General features: G+C 44.7%; 1 protein-coding gene across 3 annotated transcripts in view; it reads right to left on the bottom strand.

Annotated features, from left to right (window-relative positions):
• The window catches only part of LOC310759461 (cytosolic phospholipase A2 epsilon-like), a 61131-nt gene extending 47390 nt beyond the window's left edge, over positions 1-13741 (bottom strand). The window contains exon 1 of one of the 3 annotated variants that reach the window (XM_083606742.1): positions 13679-13741. Coding sequence is in view for 1 of the 3 variants with exons in the window: in XM_083606741.1 (XP_083462867.1) it covers positions 7133-7165 (33 nt within the window). In the remaining 2 variants the exon portion in view is untranslated. Of the gene's footprint in view, positions 1-7132; positions 7256-13678 lie in introns of those variants that run through there. The other 2 variants (XM_083606741.1, XM_083606745.1) reach the window with 2 other exon arrangements.
• Between the last annotated feature and the right edge of the window lie 4552 nt (positions 13742-18293).

Here is an 18293-nt window from a genome sequence, read left to right as displayed (position 1 = left end):
ATTCCTTATTTATCAGTATTATGTTTATATCCATTCTACCATTTCTCCAAGGAGCTCAGGGTGGAATTCATGAGTCCCCATGTTATCCGCTCAACAAACCTGTGGGTTAGGCTGAGATACAGCGATTAGTTTCATGGCTGTGTTGTGCCTTTAACCCTGGTCTCCCAGCCAAGTCCATGTAATATCCTACCACATTATTCCAAATTCTGGTTAAGACATAGAAGTGAATAAGCTGGGGGCAGGGAATAGTGTTTTCTAATAGATCTTGGAATTTTATGGGAGCCCTGTGTTGAAGACTAACTAATTCAGGCTGAAATCCTGTATATACTTATCAGGGAGCAATCTCCATAGAATTCAATGGGGCTTACTTTGAAGAGTAATGTAGTTATTGTGCTATGAACCCACAGTAGAAATTGTGACAGCAGGGGTTCTTTCTGAACCAAGGTAATACTAGGAATGTAAAAAGTTGTTGATTTCATCCTGATATGTAGTAGAGAATCATCTTTCTTCTATTTCATTGTTCTTGCATTCCACATAGCAAAAACACAATTTGATCCAGGGTTTTCCCCCCCATGTCAGGTCTTTATATAAACAATGCTACCATTGCGCAAGTTATGTTAATTTGCGATAGATATTTGCAGCTTTGAAATTAAGTGTCAACAACTGCCACTTTGCAGGAAGTCAATCTGGTCCTGACAGTGAGGGAATATGCAAACAGAAGCCATTTCCACACCCATTACTGTTTTGACTGGCATTCTCACTTGGGCTGTTGTTGGCGTCTGTCTGTCTTTGTCAGGAGTCCAGGTTCCCAGCTTGATAAGCGTAGATCATTAAAAGGAGGATTTATTGCAAAAACAAACAGATAACTCCAGACAGCTTGAACAAAGCCTCTGACATCATTACTCAAGATGACCCTTCTAAAGACTCCTTCCGGGATCTACAGAAGATATTGAACTTACGACTCTTACATCTCTTGTGTTGCTTCCTGTCTAACAACCCTCCCATATGCCAACCCTTAGTACTTAGTGGGTCAGTCCCACCTTCTTCCTGGTCTAAGAGGCTGACTCTGAGACTCTTTGCGCCTTTTTGTGCTTCTAGCGAGCTTTGGCTGTGTTCTAGCCTGCACTCCATTACTGCCTTGTCAGCTTGCTCATCAAAGTCAAGAAGAGCCGAAGATGTTCCTGTCTCACATCTAACTCTCCCTGTTCCTGGCTGTTTTTTGCAGTTGGCTGCAAGCCTTCACTTAGAGCTGGCTCATTCCTGACAGTCTTTGACATATCTGGACTCTCCCTGAAGCTCTGCTTGCTTTTCGCCCCCACCAGTGCTTTGGAGGGCAATGTGGGGGCATCTTTGAGAGGTGTCTTCTTCTCTTCCACATGAATTACTTGCAGCTGCCCTGCCAGGCTTCCTGCCTTTCCACTACTCCTCAGAGATGATGAGGCTCTTCCAACACCTTTAGGTTGGGGGTTCAAAGTTTTCCAGTTCACTGGCTTTTTGAGAGATCCTTCTTCACTTTTTGTGACCTTCCGTCACCACCCCTTATAGTGGCAGAATTACTTGCTCAGGACTCATTTCTTACACTTTGTCCTTCTTTTAATTTTTAATAAATGTATACAGCATTTTATTTCCCCACAGACAGGTGATCATTTTTCTGTTTCCATTCCTTTTTCTTGCTGTGACTCCTTCATACTCCTAGAGCATCAGGGGTGGGGAGGTGGGAATCACTTATGTAAACAAGTACCCACAGTGTTGTTTGACTAACTGTTAATGAAAGTTGTTGAACTTTCGGGGGTGGGCATTTTTGAATAGTTTCAATTGTTGTGGAAAAGATGTTTGCTGTGGCAGAAGGCAGCTGCAGGTACTCGTTTTGTCTGTTATTAACGGGGGGGTTGTGGAGAGAAGTTTTTCACTCCCTATACGGGCAGCAGACTAATAATTTGATTTATTTGAATTTTATATAACTGTATTCTTTATCAGGTTACTTCCAGAAGACACAGACTATTTGTTGAGAATTTGTTTGCAGAGAGATTAGATGACGTTGCATTAAGCAAGTGCTACCCCACACTTTCCAGGGTATTTTTTCATCACTTTCCTGGTTGCAAAATGCCCAGTCTTTTGGAGAAGCAGGTTTGTTGTGCAGGAAATTCAAATCCACATTAATTGTGCAACCTGAATATGCTGGTATGTGAATGAATCCCTGAAAATAGTGACAATGGGGGGGGACCCTCAAATCGATTTCCAATACAATAAAGCAATAAAAAAAACTACAGTTGAAGTTATAGGATAGCTCAGTTGGTTTGAGCATCTTCTTCTTCTTCTTCTTTGGCAATCACTCATAGCCAATAATAATAATAAATAATAAATAATAATAATTTATTATTTTATTTATATCCTGCCCTCCGCAGCCAAAGCCGGGCTCAGAGCAGCTAACAACAGTAAAAATAGCACAGTTTACATAAAATCACAGTCAAGTAATTGAAATACATTCTAAAATCAATTCAGAATCAAATTAATGGCAACCATTGGGCTAGAGTTCTATGAGGATTACAGAAGGAGAGAGGGGGTTAGACTGTAGCTTGGCCAAAGGCCTGGTGGAACAGCTCTGTCTTGCAAGCCTTGCGGAAAAATGTCAAGTCCCGCAGGGCCCTAGTCTCTTGTGACAGAGCATTCCACCTGATCGGTGCCACGACCAAAAAAGCACTGGCTCTGGTTGAGGCCAGCCTAACCTCCCTGTGGCCCGGGATCTCCAAGATGTTTTTATTTGAAGACCATAAGGTTCTCCGTGGGACATACCAAGAGAGGCGGTCCCATAGGTATGAGGGTCCTAGGCTGTATAGGGCTTTAAAGGTTAAAACCAGCACCTTAAACCTGATCCTGTACTCCACCGGGAGCCAGTGCAGCTGGTATAGCACCGGGTGAATGTGATCCCACAGCAAGGACCCAGTAAGGAGTCTCGCCGCGGCATTCTGCACCCACTGGAGTTTCTGGGTCAGTCTCAAGGGCAGCCCCACATAGAGTGAGTTACAATAATCAAGCCTGGAGGTGACCGTCACGTGGATCACAGTGACTAGGTCAGGGCAAGAGCAGTAAGGAGCCAACTTGGTGGAGATGAAAAAATGCCACCTGTGTTATAGCTGCAATCTGCAACTCCATAGAAAGGGAGGTGTCGAAGATTACACCCAAACTCATAACGGACGGTGCTGGCACAAATTGAGCCCCCGCAAGAGATGGGAATTGCCCACCCAATCCCATATCGTCCTGACCCAGCCAAAGGACCTCTGTCTTCAAAGGATTTAACTTCAACCAGCTCCCACGTAACCATCCAGCCACAGCTTCCAAACATCTGATCAGTGTGTCTGGGGCCAAGTCAGGATGGCCGTCCATCAACAGACAGAGCCGGGTTTCATTAGCATACTGATGGCAGCCCAAACCAAAACTCTGGACAAGCTGGGCGAGGGGGCGCATACAAATGTTGAAAAGCATCAGCGAGAGTATCGCACCCTGCGGCACTCCACACACCAAGGAATGGCGTGACGACAGTTCCCCCCCAGGCGCCACCCTCTGTCCCCGACCAGGGAGAAACAAGCGCAGTCATTGAAGGACTGTGCCCTGGATCCCCACGTTGTCGAGGTGGTGGTCCAGAAGTTCGTGATCGACCATGTGGAAGGCTGCTATAATATAAGTGGCTCCAACCCGCCTTGATCCAGCTGCCTGCGGAGATCATCTGTTAGGGCGACCAGAGCCATCTTGGTCCCATGACCAGAGTGGAAGCCGGATTGGAATGGATCCAGAACCGATGCTTCATGCAGAAACCCACCAAGTTGTTCAGCAACCCAAGTAAGATTGTCTTCCATAAGTGATTGTGGAGGCCAATTCTGGATCCACATGTCCTTCTACAGGACATAGGTTTCTGAGCGGGAATTGATCATGGTGAGGGTTTGCCAAGTTTGCCTTCCTCTTAGTGCATTTATCCCTTTCGTCCTGAGTTTGAGTGTCTTCAGAACCCATGAAACCTTTGCTAAAGGCTGTTCTCCAATCAGAGGGCTCACAGGCCAGTGTTTCCCAGTTGTCGGTGTTTATACTACATTTTTAAAGATTTGCCTTGAGAGAGTAGTGGTTAAGAGCGGTAGACTCGTAATCTGGTGAACCGGGTTTGCGTCTCCGCTCCTCCACATGCAGCTGCTGGGTGACCTTGGGCTAGTCACACATCTCTGAAGTCTCTCAGCCCCATTCACCTCACAGAGTGTTTATTGTGGGGGAGGAAGGGAAAGGAGAATGTTAGCCGCTTTGAGACTCCTTTGGGTAGTGATAAAGCAGGATATCAAATCCAAACTCCTCCTCCTCTTCTTCTTCTTCTTCTGTTGACCACCAGCATTACACTTACCATTTTTAAGTTCGGAATAGGGTTCGAGCATAATGTTGATAACACCAGCATTGCAGGTTCAATCCCTGTATGGGGCAGCTGTATATTCCTGCATTGCAGGGGGTTAGACTAGATGGTCGTCAAGGTCCCTTCCAACTCTACAATTCTATGAACATAATATTATAACGACAAATGTAAAACAAAACAAAAAAATAAAACTGAACAAACAAAACAACACGCACCCACACTTGGACTGAGTAACTGTAGCAACTTTCTTGGAAGCTGTCCCAGTACTTGGAGTAATAAAAATTGTTTAACTGGTGCCAAAATGATAAGGAAGGTTGGTGCCAGGTGTGGTTGCCTGAAGAGAGGCTTTAAAGAACAGGGTGTTTCCCAGTTACTATTTTCAGTGGCCACTAGTGTTTGGCTACCATCCTCACCCTCTCTGTATGCCCTTGAAAGAATGCTACATTATGTTATTCAAAAAATTCCACACACTTGATCCTACAAATTAACACACACACCCCTTCAAATGTACCACATACTAACGGAGTGACAATTTTGTGGGACTAATTTGATCAGCCCTAGTTCTGATAGAGAGGTAAGCACTTTGTTACTTAAAATTGGACCGGTAACCAACGAGTGGGCGGGGGGACGGGACAGAATAATAATAAAAACGTTTGATTTCACAGGTAGTGCTGTGTAACTAAATGTCAAGTCAATTTGACTTACGTAAACTTTTGACTGAAAAGAAGTTGATTGTCCAAATGCAGCCTAATAAGTTGTTTGTGTGTGTGTGCACGTGCACACACAACTACTTCACCAATCCCGTCACACAAGTAACAAACAAGCCTGGAAGCTGCTGTAGACAACTAGTATTGAGACACCTTCAAAGCAAGTCAAGGTATGAAATCATCATATCCTTCTGCTTAATATGGAAATTTTAGTTTGCTTGGAATCCTATCCATAGTTTCCTGGTTTTGACACAATGGGAAATTATGGTTTGCTGCAACTACCTCTACTCATGTGGAGCAATGAAGCAGCACACCCAACTCCCAAGAGACTGTGATCTACTCCCAGTATAAAAAAACTGGCAGTGATCTACCCATTATCACTGGAGGGAGGAGGAGCATGCGTGGGGTGGGGTGGGTGGGTTTAAGGGGAGGACTGACCAGGGTTGTTGAGCTTTTTTAGGGGGGGATGGCATAAACAACAACAAACGCATACAGAGCTAAAGCCAATCATCCTATCACCTATCACCATCAGCTAATGCCAAAGGACCACCTACTTGACGCGGAGGAACACAGCGAGGGGGGCGGGGATGGAGACATTCAGGCCCCTGTTTTTTAAATCCCACAATCGACCAGGATCCTGTGATCATGGACGGCCAGTTGCAAAATAAATATACAAATCAGCCAACTCACTCCTTGATTATATTTGCAAGCTGCTACGGGCTTCTTAAGAGTATTCTAAATTGCTGTTTTTAGTTTTTGTAAAGAAAGTTGCCCAGTGCTATTTTTCTAGAAAAAGAGGTGCCAGAACTCACCATAAATGCCTCCCTTGTTCTCTTATGATGGCAATGCCATCCACCTGAGAGGTGCCAGAACTGAGTTCAGGTGAGTTCCAGCTGAAAAAAAAGCCCTGGCATTGCCCATATTCCTTTGCCCATCCCTCCTCCTCAAAACGGAATGGAATAGATATGTACCAAAACTGAAATTTTGTAGAAAATTTCACCAAGACTCTGGCAATTTATCTTAATGCTTATGGCTAAAAGAAGATGGTGAAATCATATTATAAAGAAATCACAGTCAAGGATTTCCACAAAATCTATAATGCCGTCATTACAGAGTATAGGTAAAAAGTGTTGGCTATATTTTTCAGAACCCATAGACAAGATTATGGCCCCTTAAATTAATCCTGAATAGCAACCACCTCCTGCTGTCTCCTCTTCTAATCAGTAAACATTACCTACAAAACATACATTGAAAGTATCACAATTTAATCACCCTTATTCTGACAAGCTACATGAGCAGCAGAATTCTATACACGTCCTATCCAAAGTGAGCCACATTCAGTTCAAGTAAGTAAGTCAGTAAATAAAGGATTCCAGTCAGAGTATTAAGGCATTGCTTATCAAAGAAAACAAAGCTTGAAGGATGCACTCTATGACTTTATTTCCTTCTAGAGTTAGATAGATTACTTATAAAGTTATATTATTACCATTGCAGGCATGCAGAAATATTAATACTTTATTATCTCATTCCAATAGTAATTACCAGCCTGGAATATTAAAGTCCTCAGGAAAGGGGAGTAAATTATAAAAGAAATAAACAGAAACAAAGCACAAGTATATTCCATTATATTAAAAAATCAGAAACTAGTCTCGCCTACACTTCCAGTCATAAACACATAAACTAGTCTTTCCTACACTTTCAGTCAGCCCTGAAATGGAAAACAATACATACATATTTTTGTCTAAATACAGTGGTACCTCAGGTTACAGACGCTTCAGGTTATAGACTCCACTAACCCAGAAATAGTACCTCAGGTAAAGGACTTTGCTTCAGGATGAGAACAGAAATTGCACGGTGGCAGTGAGAAGCCCCATTGGCTAAAGTAGTACCTCAGGTTAAGAACAGTTTCAGATTAAGAACTTAGCTCCGGAACGAATTAAGTTCTTAACCAAAGGTAGCACTGTAACTAGATATCTAAATTACTAAATAAGTGGAACACAACATTAATCTTTAAAGTTTAGACATGTTTTCTTACCTCCTTTGCATTAGAAAAGGATGCCAACATCATTTCAGTTGCATGTGGTCTGGAGCACAAATCAGCAATTGGATGTTAGCACCTGGCAGCATTACCTCTTATAAGAATATTTCAAGCTAGCAATTACTCAGTGTGTTTAATTATGACTGTCAGAGCCTCGCCCCTTTTCACATTTCAGTAACATTAGGCTACAGGAATGAGCAAATGACGACCAGATTGGCTACAAGTTTCATCACATACTTCAGTGTTACTGGCGGTTTTTTGTTTAACGAACATCTGGAACTGCGGAAGAGAGCTAGATCAGATCTGCGGCATGGAGTGGGTGGGGGGCACACACCACAATCTAGTTGGAATCACCTTCCCTGCTGCACCTGATATGTCAAGTCAAGTCAAGTGAAGTCAAGTAACCTTTATTGGCATCCCATAAGAATATTCAGAATACATTCAGAATAGATAGGCCAGTGCGATCTCCAACGGCACAGTCACCCTCCAAAGGGCGGAAGAGGTAAGCAATCCGCCTCATCTCTGTGGGTTTCCAGCAAGGGCAGGATCCTGTAGCATACTTCGGTGACAAAAAATCAAATAGAAGATGAAGAAGAGGAGGAGGGGGAGGAGTTTGGATTTGATATCCCGCTTTATCACTACCCGAAGGAGTCTCAAAGCGGCTAACATTCTCCTTTCCCTTCCTCCCCCACAACAAACACTCTGTGAGGTGAGTGAGGCTGAGAGACTTCAGAGAAGTGTGACTAGCGCAAGGTCACCCAGCAGCTGCATGTGGAGGAGTGGAGACGCAAACCCGGTTCACCAGATTACGAGTCCACCACTCTTAACCACTACACCACACTGGCTCTCCAGTGTGGAACTTAGTTACTGTCTTGGTGAGCTCCTTGGTGAGCTCCCGTGTAATAAGAAGCGCATAACCTCCGTCTCTGGTTTCTATGTTGGAATACATAGATGGCGGAAATCATCATACATTTTACGTTTAAGGGCCATGTGAGCTAGAGTTTCCACCATGTGGGCATCGCATGAGCAGATCCTATCTCCTTCTACCAAACCCGCAAACCTACCCCAAAGTAGGTTAGAAGGATTAGAATTGAACCTAGCCAGCAAAAAAGCCCTTCTTTCTTGCGGATTAAACAAAAATTTTAAATAATTAAGATTAAATTCCTGCGCCCAAGAGAGTCGAAAATAAAGGGGGTGCATGTTTTCCCCCGCAGCTGAGATTAGTTCCTGGTGATCTATGTCCCACAGCCTAGTTTTTAACATGGTCTTGGCGACTGGGAAAGCCACAGCGCCCAGGAGATCCTCTGAAAGCCCGAGTTGCCGTATCTTTGGTGCACCTGATATGCCCACTGGAAATTTCCACTTCCATTAAGGCACTGGGAGGTGGATTCCATATGGGGCGGCAGTAGACTTCCGGGGTGGCGCCATCGGCAATGGCGGACTCCCTCTGAACCGGAGGGGCCAGCTCCGCGCGAAACGGGTCTTTTCCACTACGGCGAAGTGGGGACCCTTTAAAAAATCACAGGCGGATGAAGCCTGTGACCATGGGACTCGGCGGGCACCTTTAGCGTCCCCCCAACCCGCAAAGGAACCCATAAACAGGCTCCGAAGCGAAGAGGGGGAAGTGGCGCGGTGCTGTGAGTCTACTGCTTTTTCCATGGAGCGAAGCCGCATAGCCGTTGCCGGAGAGCGCTGCCTTTTTCCTGGGACAATTTTGCATCTAAAGAATCACCCGTGAATACTTAAAACTCAAACAATTGGACTTTAAATAAGGATTGGCCAGTAGAGAGGAATTGGACTTAAAATTTACTTCAATTTGGTACCGAAACGGGAAGGTCTAAACAGGAAGTCAGCCTTCCGTTTCTTTGTAGTCAGAATAAAGCAAAGACAACGTAACTAGAGCGTAGAAATTCACTTTTAAAGGATTGGCTTTCATCATTTAAAATCGTGGACCCCCCTTCGGTAGCAGGAGAAGAAGGGGGACCTCTTTTTGGATTGTTTAAACCTGCAGAAGTGAGTTTAAAGTAAAGTAACTTTCCACCGTCCTGATCCTGGAGCGGAGTGTCAGGACTGACGTTTGAAACTCATTGACCAGAGACAAATGTTTTTGACAGATAGCTAAAAGAAAAGTAACATAGTGACTCCATTGTTTCCTTTCGCATTTCAAAGGAACAAATATTGACTGAATATCTTAAAAAAGAAACTTTGTTGATATTGTTCTTAAAAGAAAAAATAAACAAGTTGTCCCCCTAGAGGGAGACTGTGAAATTGTAACCAACTTCAGGAGCTTGCAGCTGTTACAGATTACAATCGTGGGAAAGGACTTGTGACCTTGCAGGACAATGTTTTCAGAAGCTCTGTTCGGTGCTTTCTGTAAAATAAATGCCCTATTGGATCAGCTAAGCCAGAAGACGGACTTGATGACTAATGCGACCAGAAATTTTGAACAGGCAGTAGGAAACTACATGGAGCCTACCCAGGAACTAAAACAGGAGTGTGCTATGACAGCACAGATGAGAGAAGAGGACACTGCTGAATCCTGGGTGTCAGAAATGGAGGGAGCTGCGGCCCTGCAGGATCATGAGCCTCTGGATTTGATAAATGAATTTGGAAAAAACCTGATTTGGAAAGATAAAGTTCGGTTTGGTTTGGAAATGGGGGGTTGGAATGACCCTCCCATACCGGGATGTTTGGACTTTCTGAGTCTGGTAATGGGCCGTCAGATGTTTGGAGCTGTGGGGGCTTTTAATTTTGGAGGGAATCTGAAACAGGTGTTTAAATATCACATGGAGTTTAGTCTGGACTATGGAAATGGGGCTGATCTGTTGAAAAGGGTCAAAATTATTACTAAGCTGGAGTTCCTACGAGTGAAAGGAAAATATGAAGAAGAGCTGCGGAAGGGACATGGAAGAGACTTGAGGGCCTCGGATATAAGGACACCAGGTTAATGCGCTAGATAAATGGGACAAAAAGGACTGACAAAATCCAGAACCAGGAGGAAGGGACGCTGGATGAAGATTGGATTGTCTTACTTTTCTTTTTTTTATCATTAGGACTGTTTTAAAATAATTGATGAATGTTAGGAAAATGTTGAAATGGAACTACTTGGTTCTAGTAAAAATGTTTAAAGAATTAGGTTAATGATATGGTTATGAGAAGCTGGTAAAAATAAGATTTAAGTTTTAAGTTTTAAGGTTTGCTATAAGACAAGATGAAAATAGATCAAGATAATGTAAGGACAAAATATTATGAACTATGGAAAGGATTTGCTGTGATAATTATTAACCAGGATACAAGAAAGGGGAGGAGGAGGAGGTCAAAGAAAGAAGGTAATGAAAGTTAGAAATTTGAGAATGATGGATGTAGTTTTTTTTCTATTTTTCTGTTTTGTCTGTTTTTCTGTTTTTCCTTTTTTATAATTAAAAAAAAATCCTCAATAAATATTATTTTAAAAAAACAAACAAATGGGGCTGCAGTAGAGGCCACAGTGTTAAAGCTGTACACCCTACTCCACCCCCGGCCCCACTCAAGCTCAGGGCAGCTCTTGCTGTCTCTAAAACGGAGGCACCAATTTCTCAAAAAGATTGCGGGAGCCCAACACAAGGTCCTGATGCTATGTGTTCAAAGTTGCACAATGTCATGTGACATCACAAGGAGCCAGGGTCAGAGCCAAACATGGTGGCAGCGTTGGCCCCAGTGGCTGGTGAGCTCCGTTCCTCTCCCCCCCCCCCACACACACACAAGGGAAAGACAGGCAAAGCAGCCCGTGGCCACAGGCAGGAGGAGGAGGAATAGGAGGAGGAAGAGCTGCCAGCGGGGAGGGGGAAGTGTCTCAGTCCCTCAGAGTTGGCACCTATGCTCTAAAACAAAACAAGGAAACAACCACACCATGGCAAATTGTGGGATAAAGTTGGCCAAGTGAAGTCTTTCCGCATAGTTTCCTAATCCAGTGTGGGGATTTCTAAACATTTGATGACTGAAATACACTGTTCCTGGAAACCCTGGGATTACTGGCTGAGAGTGTTTTAAAGTGGTTTTTAGCTGTGTTTTTAATATTTTATCATTGCTGTGCCCACCACCCTAGGCTCCCTTGGGAAGAAGGGCAGGATGTAAATTGAATGAACAATTTTGTAATGCAGCTACAGGTGGCTTCAGTTTGTGAGAAGAGGGGTAGAAGGGACTGTTTAACACCTTCCTTCCCAGCTATTTGTTAACACCACCCCTCTGCCTACTCCCAAGAGGTAAAATATACAGCACATGGGGAACCTGCGAAGGGTCTCCTTCACTCAACCTGAAACCACAGCTCCTCTAAAAGGTTGCTTTCTTTTAGGAATCAGACAAAAGCTTTCTACTAAGTCATGAAAGTATTTTGTTTGCAATATTCATCTAATTATTGTTTACTTACTTGCATGTCTCATTTTGCGATTTTATGTTTATGTTTTTATACTTTTAACCATTTAAAAATAATAATTTATGATCAAGAGAAGTATGGAAATGATTTGAATAAAATCTTACATCCTGAGACTCTCTTCCCTACCCCCAGCCCAGCAGCTGCATGTGGAGGAGCGGGGAATCAAACCCAGTTCACCAGATTATGAGTCCACTGCTCTTAACCACTACACCACACTTGTCAGATTTGAGACCGATGGGTACAGGTGTGTGACCTTACGCTAAGCCCCTTTAAAGTTTATTTGAGAGAGAATGATTTATCTCACATTTTGCCTTTGTCCTCTAAGAAGCTGCCTTCGGGCAGAGGTGGATTTAGGGAAGCGTGAATGGTTCCACTGCAATGGGTGCCAAGCCAAAAGGATGCTGCAGGGTGTCACAATTGTGATGGAGTGAACTGAGGAGAACGGAAGGCAAGGGGACAAATTTTGGCCTCACACAGGGCGCCACTGAAATTTGAAAAAACAAAGTCAACCCTTGCCTGGGGCAGCATGAGTTTTGTCAGTCTGTTGAAATTTGAAAGGATATGCTAATGTAGTGCTTGCGCACAATGCATGGCGAGGCCCCGGAAATAAACACATGAACACATGTATATTGGGTTAATGGGATAAATAAGGCCACAAGTTTATTGGTTACAGATGTGAGCGGTTTGGCTTAGGCAATTGGGTGAAGCAAGACTAACCTGACTCCTGCCCGTCTCTTTAAGGGTCAACCACCGGAAGAGGGAGCCCTATGGTGTACATCAAATGAGCCCCCCCCCCCGGTCACCGTTGGGGTTGTGCCATGACCCTAACCTACACCCAGGCTTCAGATAGGGACCACACACCCCGGAATCCTTTAACGGGATACCCTTAACATGGAGGGGCAGGCGGAGGCAACAACCTCCCCTCCCATAATAAGGCTTACCCAATGCCTAACCTTATAAAGTTGTGACAATTCCTCTTAGGTAGGCGAAAACCAAATGGCTAGTGCCAATTATGCTAAGTGGAAAAATTCCGCCCTGGCCCCGAGAACCAGGTGACCAACATAAGTCGTAGCAAGGCCATAGTCGAACCAAGCAAGAAAAGAGGGTGGGTGGGCTGGGAGATCCCATGGCTGGAAGTAGAAGGAGGCTGCTTCCCTGGCCACACCAATATTCAAATGGGCGTAGCCACGCCCGAGGCAAGCCCTGATTGGCCGGACAGAATATGATGTGGCTGGAGATCCTGCTAATGAGGGCGGTTTACCTCCACCCACTCCAGGGTCGCTGTGGGAACCCAGATCCTGCCCACAAAGCAGCCCCTCCTAAAAGGGGGAGCTGTCCTATAAAACTGGGGAGGGGGTGACAGAAGCACAGCTAACATGTATGCACGCAACAAAGAACACAATCCTAGGGTCAAACAGATTGCAGTGTTACTCACACACCTGCAAACAAACAACAACAACAATAACAACAAAGAATTTGAAATTAAATGCAGCTACTGCTAGGGCCAGAAGGGAATAGGATGGTGGTGTGTGAAACTAAGGCTGTGTACACATTACCATGTACTGTTCTGGCTCCAGGTGCTTCTATCTGTGTACACATGGCATTGGCCATAAAAGAGAGTGGGCTGGCAAAGAACAATGGAAAATGGACAGAGTTCAGATACATTGCTTCAGTGCATAGCTGTCAACGTTTCCCTTTTTTAAAGGGAAATTCCCTTATTCGGAATAGGATTCCTCACAAGAAAAGGGAAAAATTGACAGCTATGCTTCAGTGTTACTCCCCAAAGCAGGGTGATTTAAGAGAGAACGTCATTTCCTCATTGGAAGCCAGAGCTATCAGTCTCAAAACCACACCCCTTTCTCTCTCTCCTCTGTGCCTAGCATTATTCATTTTACAGAGGTTGTTGCAAGGGGTCTGTGTCACTCCAAATATCTGTAGCTTCATAAGTGGATCATTTTGCATCTGTCTGCTTCAGAGAAGCACCACTACACTATGGGCAAGGTCCAAATCTACCCAATTTAATTTGCCTGAAGTGAATTCACACCCCTATTCATTTTACTTCTGCCAAACCAGCATGTATATGGGTGTGAATTCACATGTATGGAGTCAATAGAAGTTTCACAATCACTTACCTGAGAGATAGTTGGCAGGAATCAGCAGCCGTGTTAAAAACAATTTCCCTTTCTTGCCTTCTCCCGTTTACTGAGCATCACCCAGCTAATTTATTCTTAGTCACAGATCTCCAAAGATGTGCAATATTCAGAGCGGAGGGGAGAAGCGTTTACACGCAACTCTGGAAAAGAAACTCAAGAAGGGCAGTCAACTGTGAGTAAGGTGGAAGGAGGAGACCAAACTTTTCATGCCACCATGTGACTCCTGTACTCAGGGAAAGGAACAACAGCAAAACAACCATAGGAAAACATCAGATGTTGCATGAGTCCCACCAAGCCCTTGCAGCTGCAACTGGAGGAATCCTCCCACACTGAAGTCAAGGTAAATTACTTGGAGTAACAACTCAGAACTACTTAAGACAGGAAAGATCTCAGAACCTGAACACCATCCTTTAACACTATTATTGTGTAATATCTTCTCCAGGGGCCGTTTGTCTCACCTGCACTCCATCACATCAAATTTCTTCATTTCAAACATCTTTATCCTGACTTTCATCGATAAGATTTCAGGGTGGTATACAACCAGGGTGTCAGGTGGCAAAGGAAACAATTTCCACAGCAGGTTGCCAGGGACAGATAAGACAAGAAAAAGTCCTTGCAACCTGCTTTTTATTCAATATATACAGAGAGAGGCTTAGAACGCAGCCTCTTGGAATAATGGTGTTGTCTCGAGTGAATCTCCACCCCACCCCCGTCTCTTCCACTTTCTCATTCGTCAAGCTCAACTTCTTTACTACGGGTGCCAAGAAGTGCCCTCTGTCTTTGAGCTCTTTGCTCTCCTACTTTCAAGGCTCGCTGGGTTCTTGGAGGTGGGGTCTGGGATGCTTTCTAAAGACACTGTGTCCCTCAGCTATCACCTCCCTGCTGCTTCCTCTCCTCCTCCTCTCCCATTATTTCCCAACTTTCCCCCTCTGCCTCTGAACTGTGAGCTCCCTCAAACCCCTGTTGTAATTCTAAACTGTCTCCCTCTTCTCTGGAAGGGTCATGTCAGCTCAGAGGCGAGAGGTGGAAGGGCAGTTGTGTTATAGGGAACCTCCGAAGATCTTGCGAAGCAGTTCCTCCTCTGGCGAGAAGGAAAGCCCCGCCTCCAGTGGGGAGGAGGTGCAGGGACCAGGAGATGCTAGGGAGAGCCTCAACACAGAGCCTGAGCAAAGCGGAGGGGGAGGGAAGTACCCCTTTGCCAGCGCCCACTCTGTGCACGGCTGTTATGCTGGGGAAGGTACAAGGACCGGCCACGCCCAGATTCTGTGAGCGACTGAGCCAGACATGAACTTGTGACGCTCTTCACTGTAAATAAAGGTAAAGGGACCCCTGACCATTAGGTCCAGTCTTGGCCAACTCTGGGTTGAGGCGCTCATCTCGCTTTACTGGCCAAGGGAGCTGGCATACAGCTTCCGGGTCATGTGGCCAGCATGACTAAGCCGCTTCTGGCGAACCAGAGCAGCGCACGGAAACGCCGTTTACCTTCCCGCCTGGAGCGGTACCTATTTATCTACTTGCACTTTGACGTGCTTTCGAACTGCTAGGTTGGCAGGAGCAGGGACCGAGCAACGGGAGCTCACCCTGTCGCAGGGATTCGAACCGCCAACCTTCTGATCAGCAAGTCCTAGGCTCTGTGGTTTAACCCACAGCGCCACCCACGTCCCTTCACTGTAAATAGTTTGCACTAATAATAAAGCTGGAAAGGACAGGTCGGAGTCTTGCCTGTTTGCTCTCAAGCAACCACACCACCACCTGAGAGGTCAGGCTGGGGAGGCAGTCTCCACCATTCCTCCTCTGTCCAGTCGCTGATACAGGGTGAATCATAGTACATATTGACTACCATCTGGGCTGTGATGCATGTGTCATAGCAGCAGTCAGCATCTAAGAAGATGGAGGAGGTGGAGAGGACAGCGAGTGAAGAAATAGGTTTGAGCGAAGGTGCACACCATCCCCGTGGGTGAAGACATGATGAATAAAGGGTGGAATGAACTAGACCCAACAACTTTATGGGATTAATAATTGGCCACAAATTTTTTGATGACTGATGTAGATAAGCTTTGGCTTAGGCATTGGGTGTGTATCCATTATTAGCCTCCTGGGGGAAGGCTGAGGTTAGGTCAGGGTCAAGCCTGGGTTATGTGCAGTGGTGAACCTACATTTCTGGGGTCCTGAAGCTTGAGGGGCCCTTCGCAACCAGCAATGAAGTCTGGGTAACCACTGTTATCTTCTTCCATGGGGTTGCTTACAACAACCTATACAACATCTGTGCTACTGACGCTCAAACTTTGGGACTGTTGAAATATATTCAGCAAACTGAGAGGGGTAGCTAATGCCGCTGAAGACAGAATCAGAATTCAAAATGATCTTAACAGATTGGAGAACTGGGTGCAAGCTAACAAAATGAATTTCATTAGGGAGAAAGGTGAGGTTCTTTGGAGGTCTTTAAGCAGAGGCTTGACAACCATATGTCAGGAGTGCTCTGATGGTGTTTCCTGCTTGGCATGGGGTTGGACTCGATGGCCCTTGTGGTCTCTTCCAACTCTATGATTGCACAATGCACAAATATAGAATGCGGGACACCTGGCTTACTAGCTGTACATGTGAAAAGTATCTAGGGGTCTTGGTGGACCACAAGTTTAACATGAGTCAACAGTGTGGTGCAGCAGCAAAAAAAAGGCTAATGCTATTCTAAACTGCATCAACAGAAATATGGTGTCCAGGTCAAGGGAATTAGTAGTATCATGCTATTCTGCCTTAGTCAGACCACACTTGGAATACTGTGTCCAATTCTGGGCACCACAATTTAAGAAGGATGTTGACAAGCTGGAACGTGTGCAGAGGAGGGCAACCAAGATGATCAAGGGTCTGGAAACAGACTTATGAGGAGCTCTTGAAGGAGCTGGGTATGTTTAGCCTGGAAAAAAGGAGGCAGAGAGGAGATATGGCAGCCATCTTAAAATATCTTAAGGGCTGACACATGGAGGAGGGAGCATGCTTGTTTTCTCCTGCTCTGGAGGCTAGGACTCAAACCAATGGCTTCAAGTTGCAGGAAAGGAGAGTCTGACTAAACATTCGGGGAAAAACTTTCTGACAGTAAGCAATGAAACAGATTCCCATGAGAGGTGGTGGACTCTCCTTCCTTGGAGGTTTTTAAGCAGAGGTTGGATGGCCATCTGTCGTGGATGCTTTAGCTGAGATTCCTGCATTGCAGGGGGTTGGACTAGATGACCCTTGGGGTCCCTTCCAACTCTAAGATTCTATGATTAGGCAAAAAATTAATAATTTGAGTTGTGTAAAAGAAAGAACTGTGAGTTGAAGGGGGACCTTCTGTACCAGAAACTGGGTGTGGATAGTGCAGCTGAAAGGGGAACAGCTGTGGACAGCCTGAGGAAGTAGCATCTAACAGGGGCCTGCCTATAAAAAGCAAATCTAGAGTGAGAGATTAGGGTGATGTCCACTGCTTCTAGGAACTCTTAGGATACTTTTGTGGGTGAGCTGAGGTTTGGGACCTTGGGTGAGTTTGGACCTTGGGTGAGAACCGGGAGGCTGCGTGGGAGAGTGCGTCAGAAGCAAAATGAAATGATATTGATTTTTATATATTAGTAGCTTTGTATTAATGTAACATTTTTATATGTAACTGTATCTTTGCATGGTATTGTTTTAGTTGTATTGTTGCTTCAGGTTTCTGTACGCCACTTAGATATATTTTAAATATTTTAAGCAGTATGGAATGTAAATAATCATCAATTTCCCCATCAGATTTTCCCAACTTGGTGCCCTCCAAAGATTTTGAACAATATATCCCATTAGTTTCAGCTATAATAGCCAACGGTGGGGCATGATAGGAGTTTTGATTTTAAACTTCTAGAAAGTGCTATGCTGAGGAAGACTGAAATAAAACAGCAGTATCAACACCATAGTGAAACAGGTATAAGCCACAACATATGCCAAGGCATTACAGTCATACCTTGGTTTTCTAACAACTTAGTTCTTGAATGTTTTGGCTCCTGAATGCCGCAAACGCGTAAGTGACTGTTCTGGTTTGTGAACTATTTTTGGAAGCCAAACGTCTGATGGGGCTTCCACGGTTTCCGATTGGCTGCAGGAGGTTCCTGCAGCTAATCAGAAGCCGCACTTTGGTTTCCACACGTTTTGGAAGTCAAATGGACTTCCAGAACGGATTCCATTTGACTTCCAAGGTACGACTGTATCTATCTTAAAATGTCAGTGTTCAAAATATTGTTTTGACTTGCTGATAAAAGTTTGTCACGTAGGTTCTGGGTACACCTCTTTAGGTGTACTGAAATTTTTTTCCACCGCTGAAAAATGAACAAGAAAAGGGGCCCACCCTTGTAGTTACAGCATTTAAAATCTAACAGGTTGCCATGCTCAAATACAGGGTCCAAAAGTAAACCAGTGTCAATAGGTAAAGCTTTTGCCATAATTGTATTTCTATGTATGGCCCAAACATCTTTAAAAACTGCCTCTTCGCTACAGATTCTCTTGGGTCTTAAGTTCAGTGGAGGGACCTTCTTGATGGTTTCACTGCCCTCATCAGTTCAGGTGGTGGAGGCCCAGGAGAGGGCCTTCTCTG

Source organism: Podarcis filfolensis, assembly GCF_964270895.1.
Source record: "Podarcis filfolensis genome assembly, chromosome: 1".
Taxonomy (NCBI): Eukaryota; Metazoa; Chordata; class Lepidosauria; order Squamata; family Lacertidae; genus Podarcis; species Podarcis filfolensis.
This window is presented reverse-complemented; position numbering and strand designations above follow the sequence as displayed.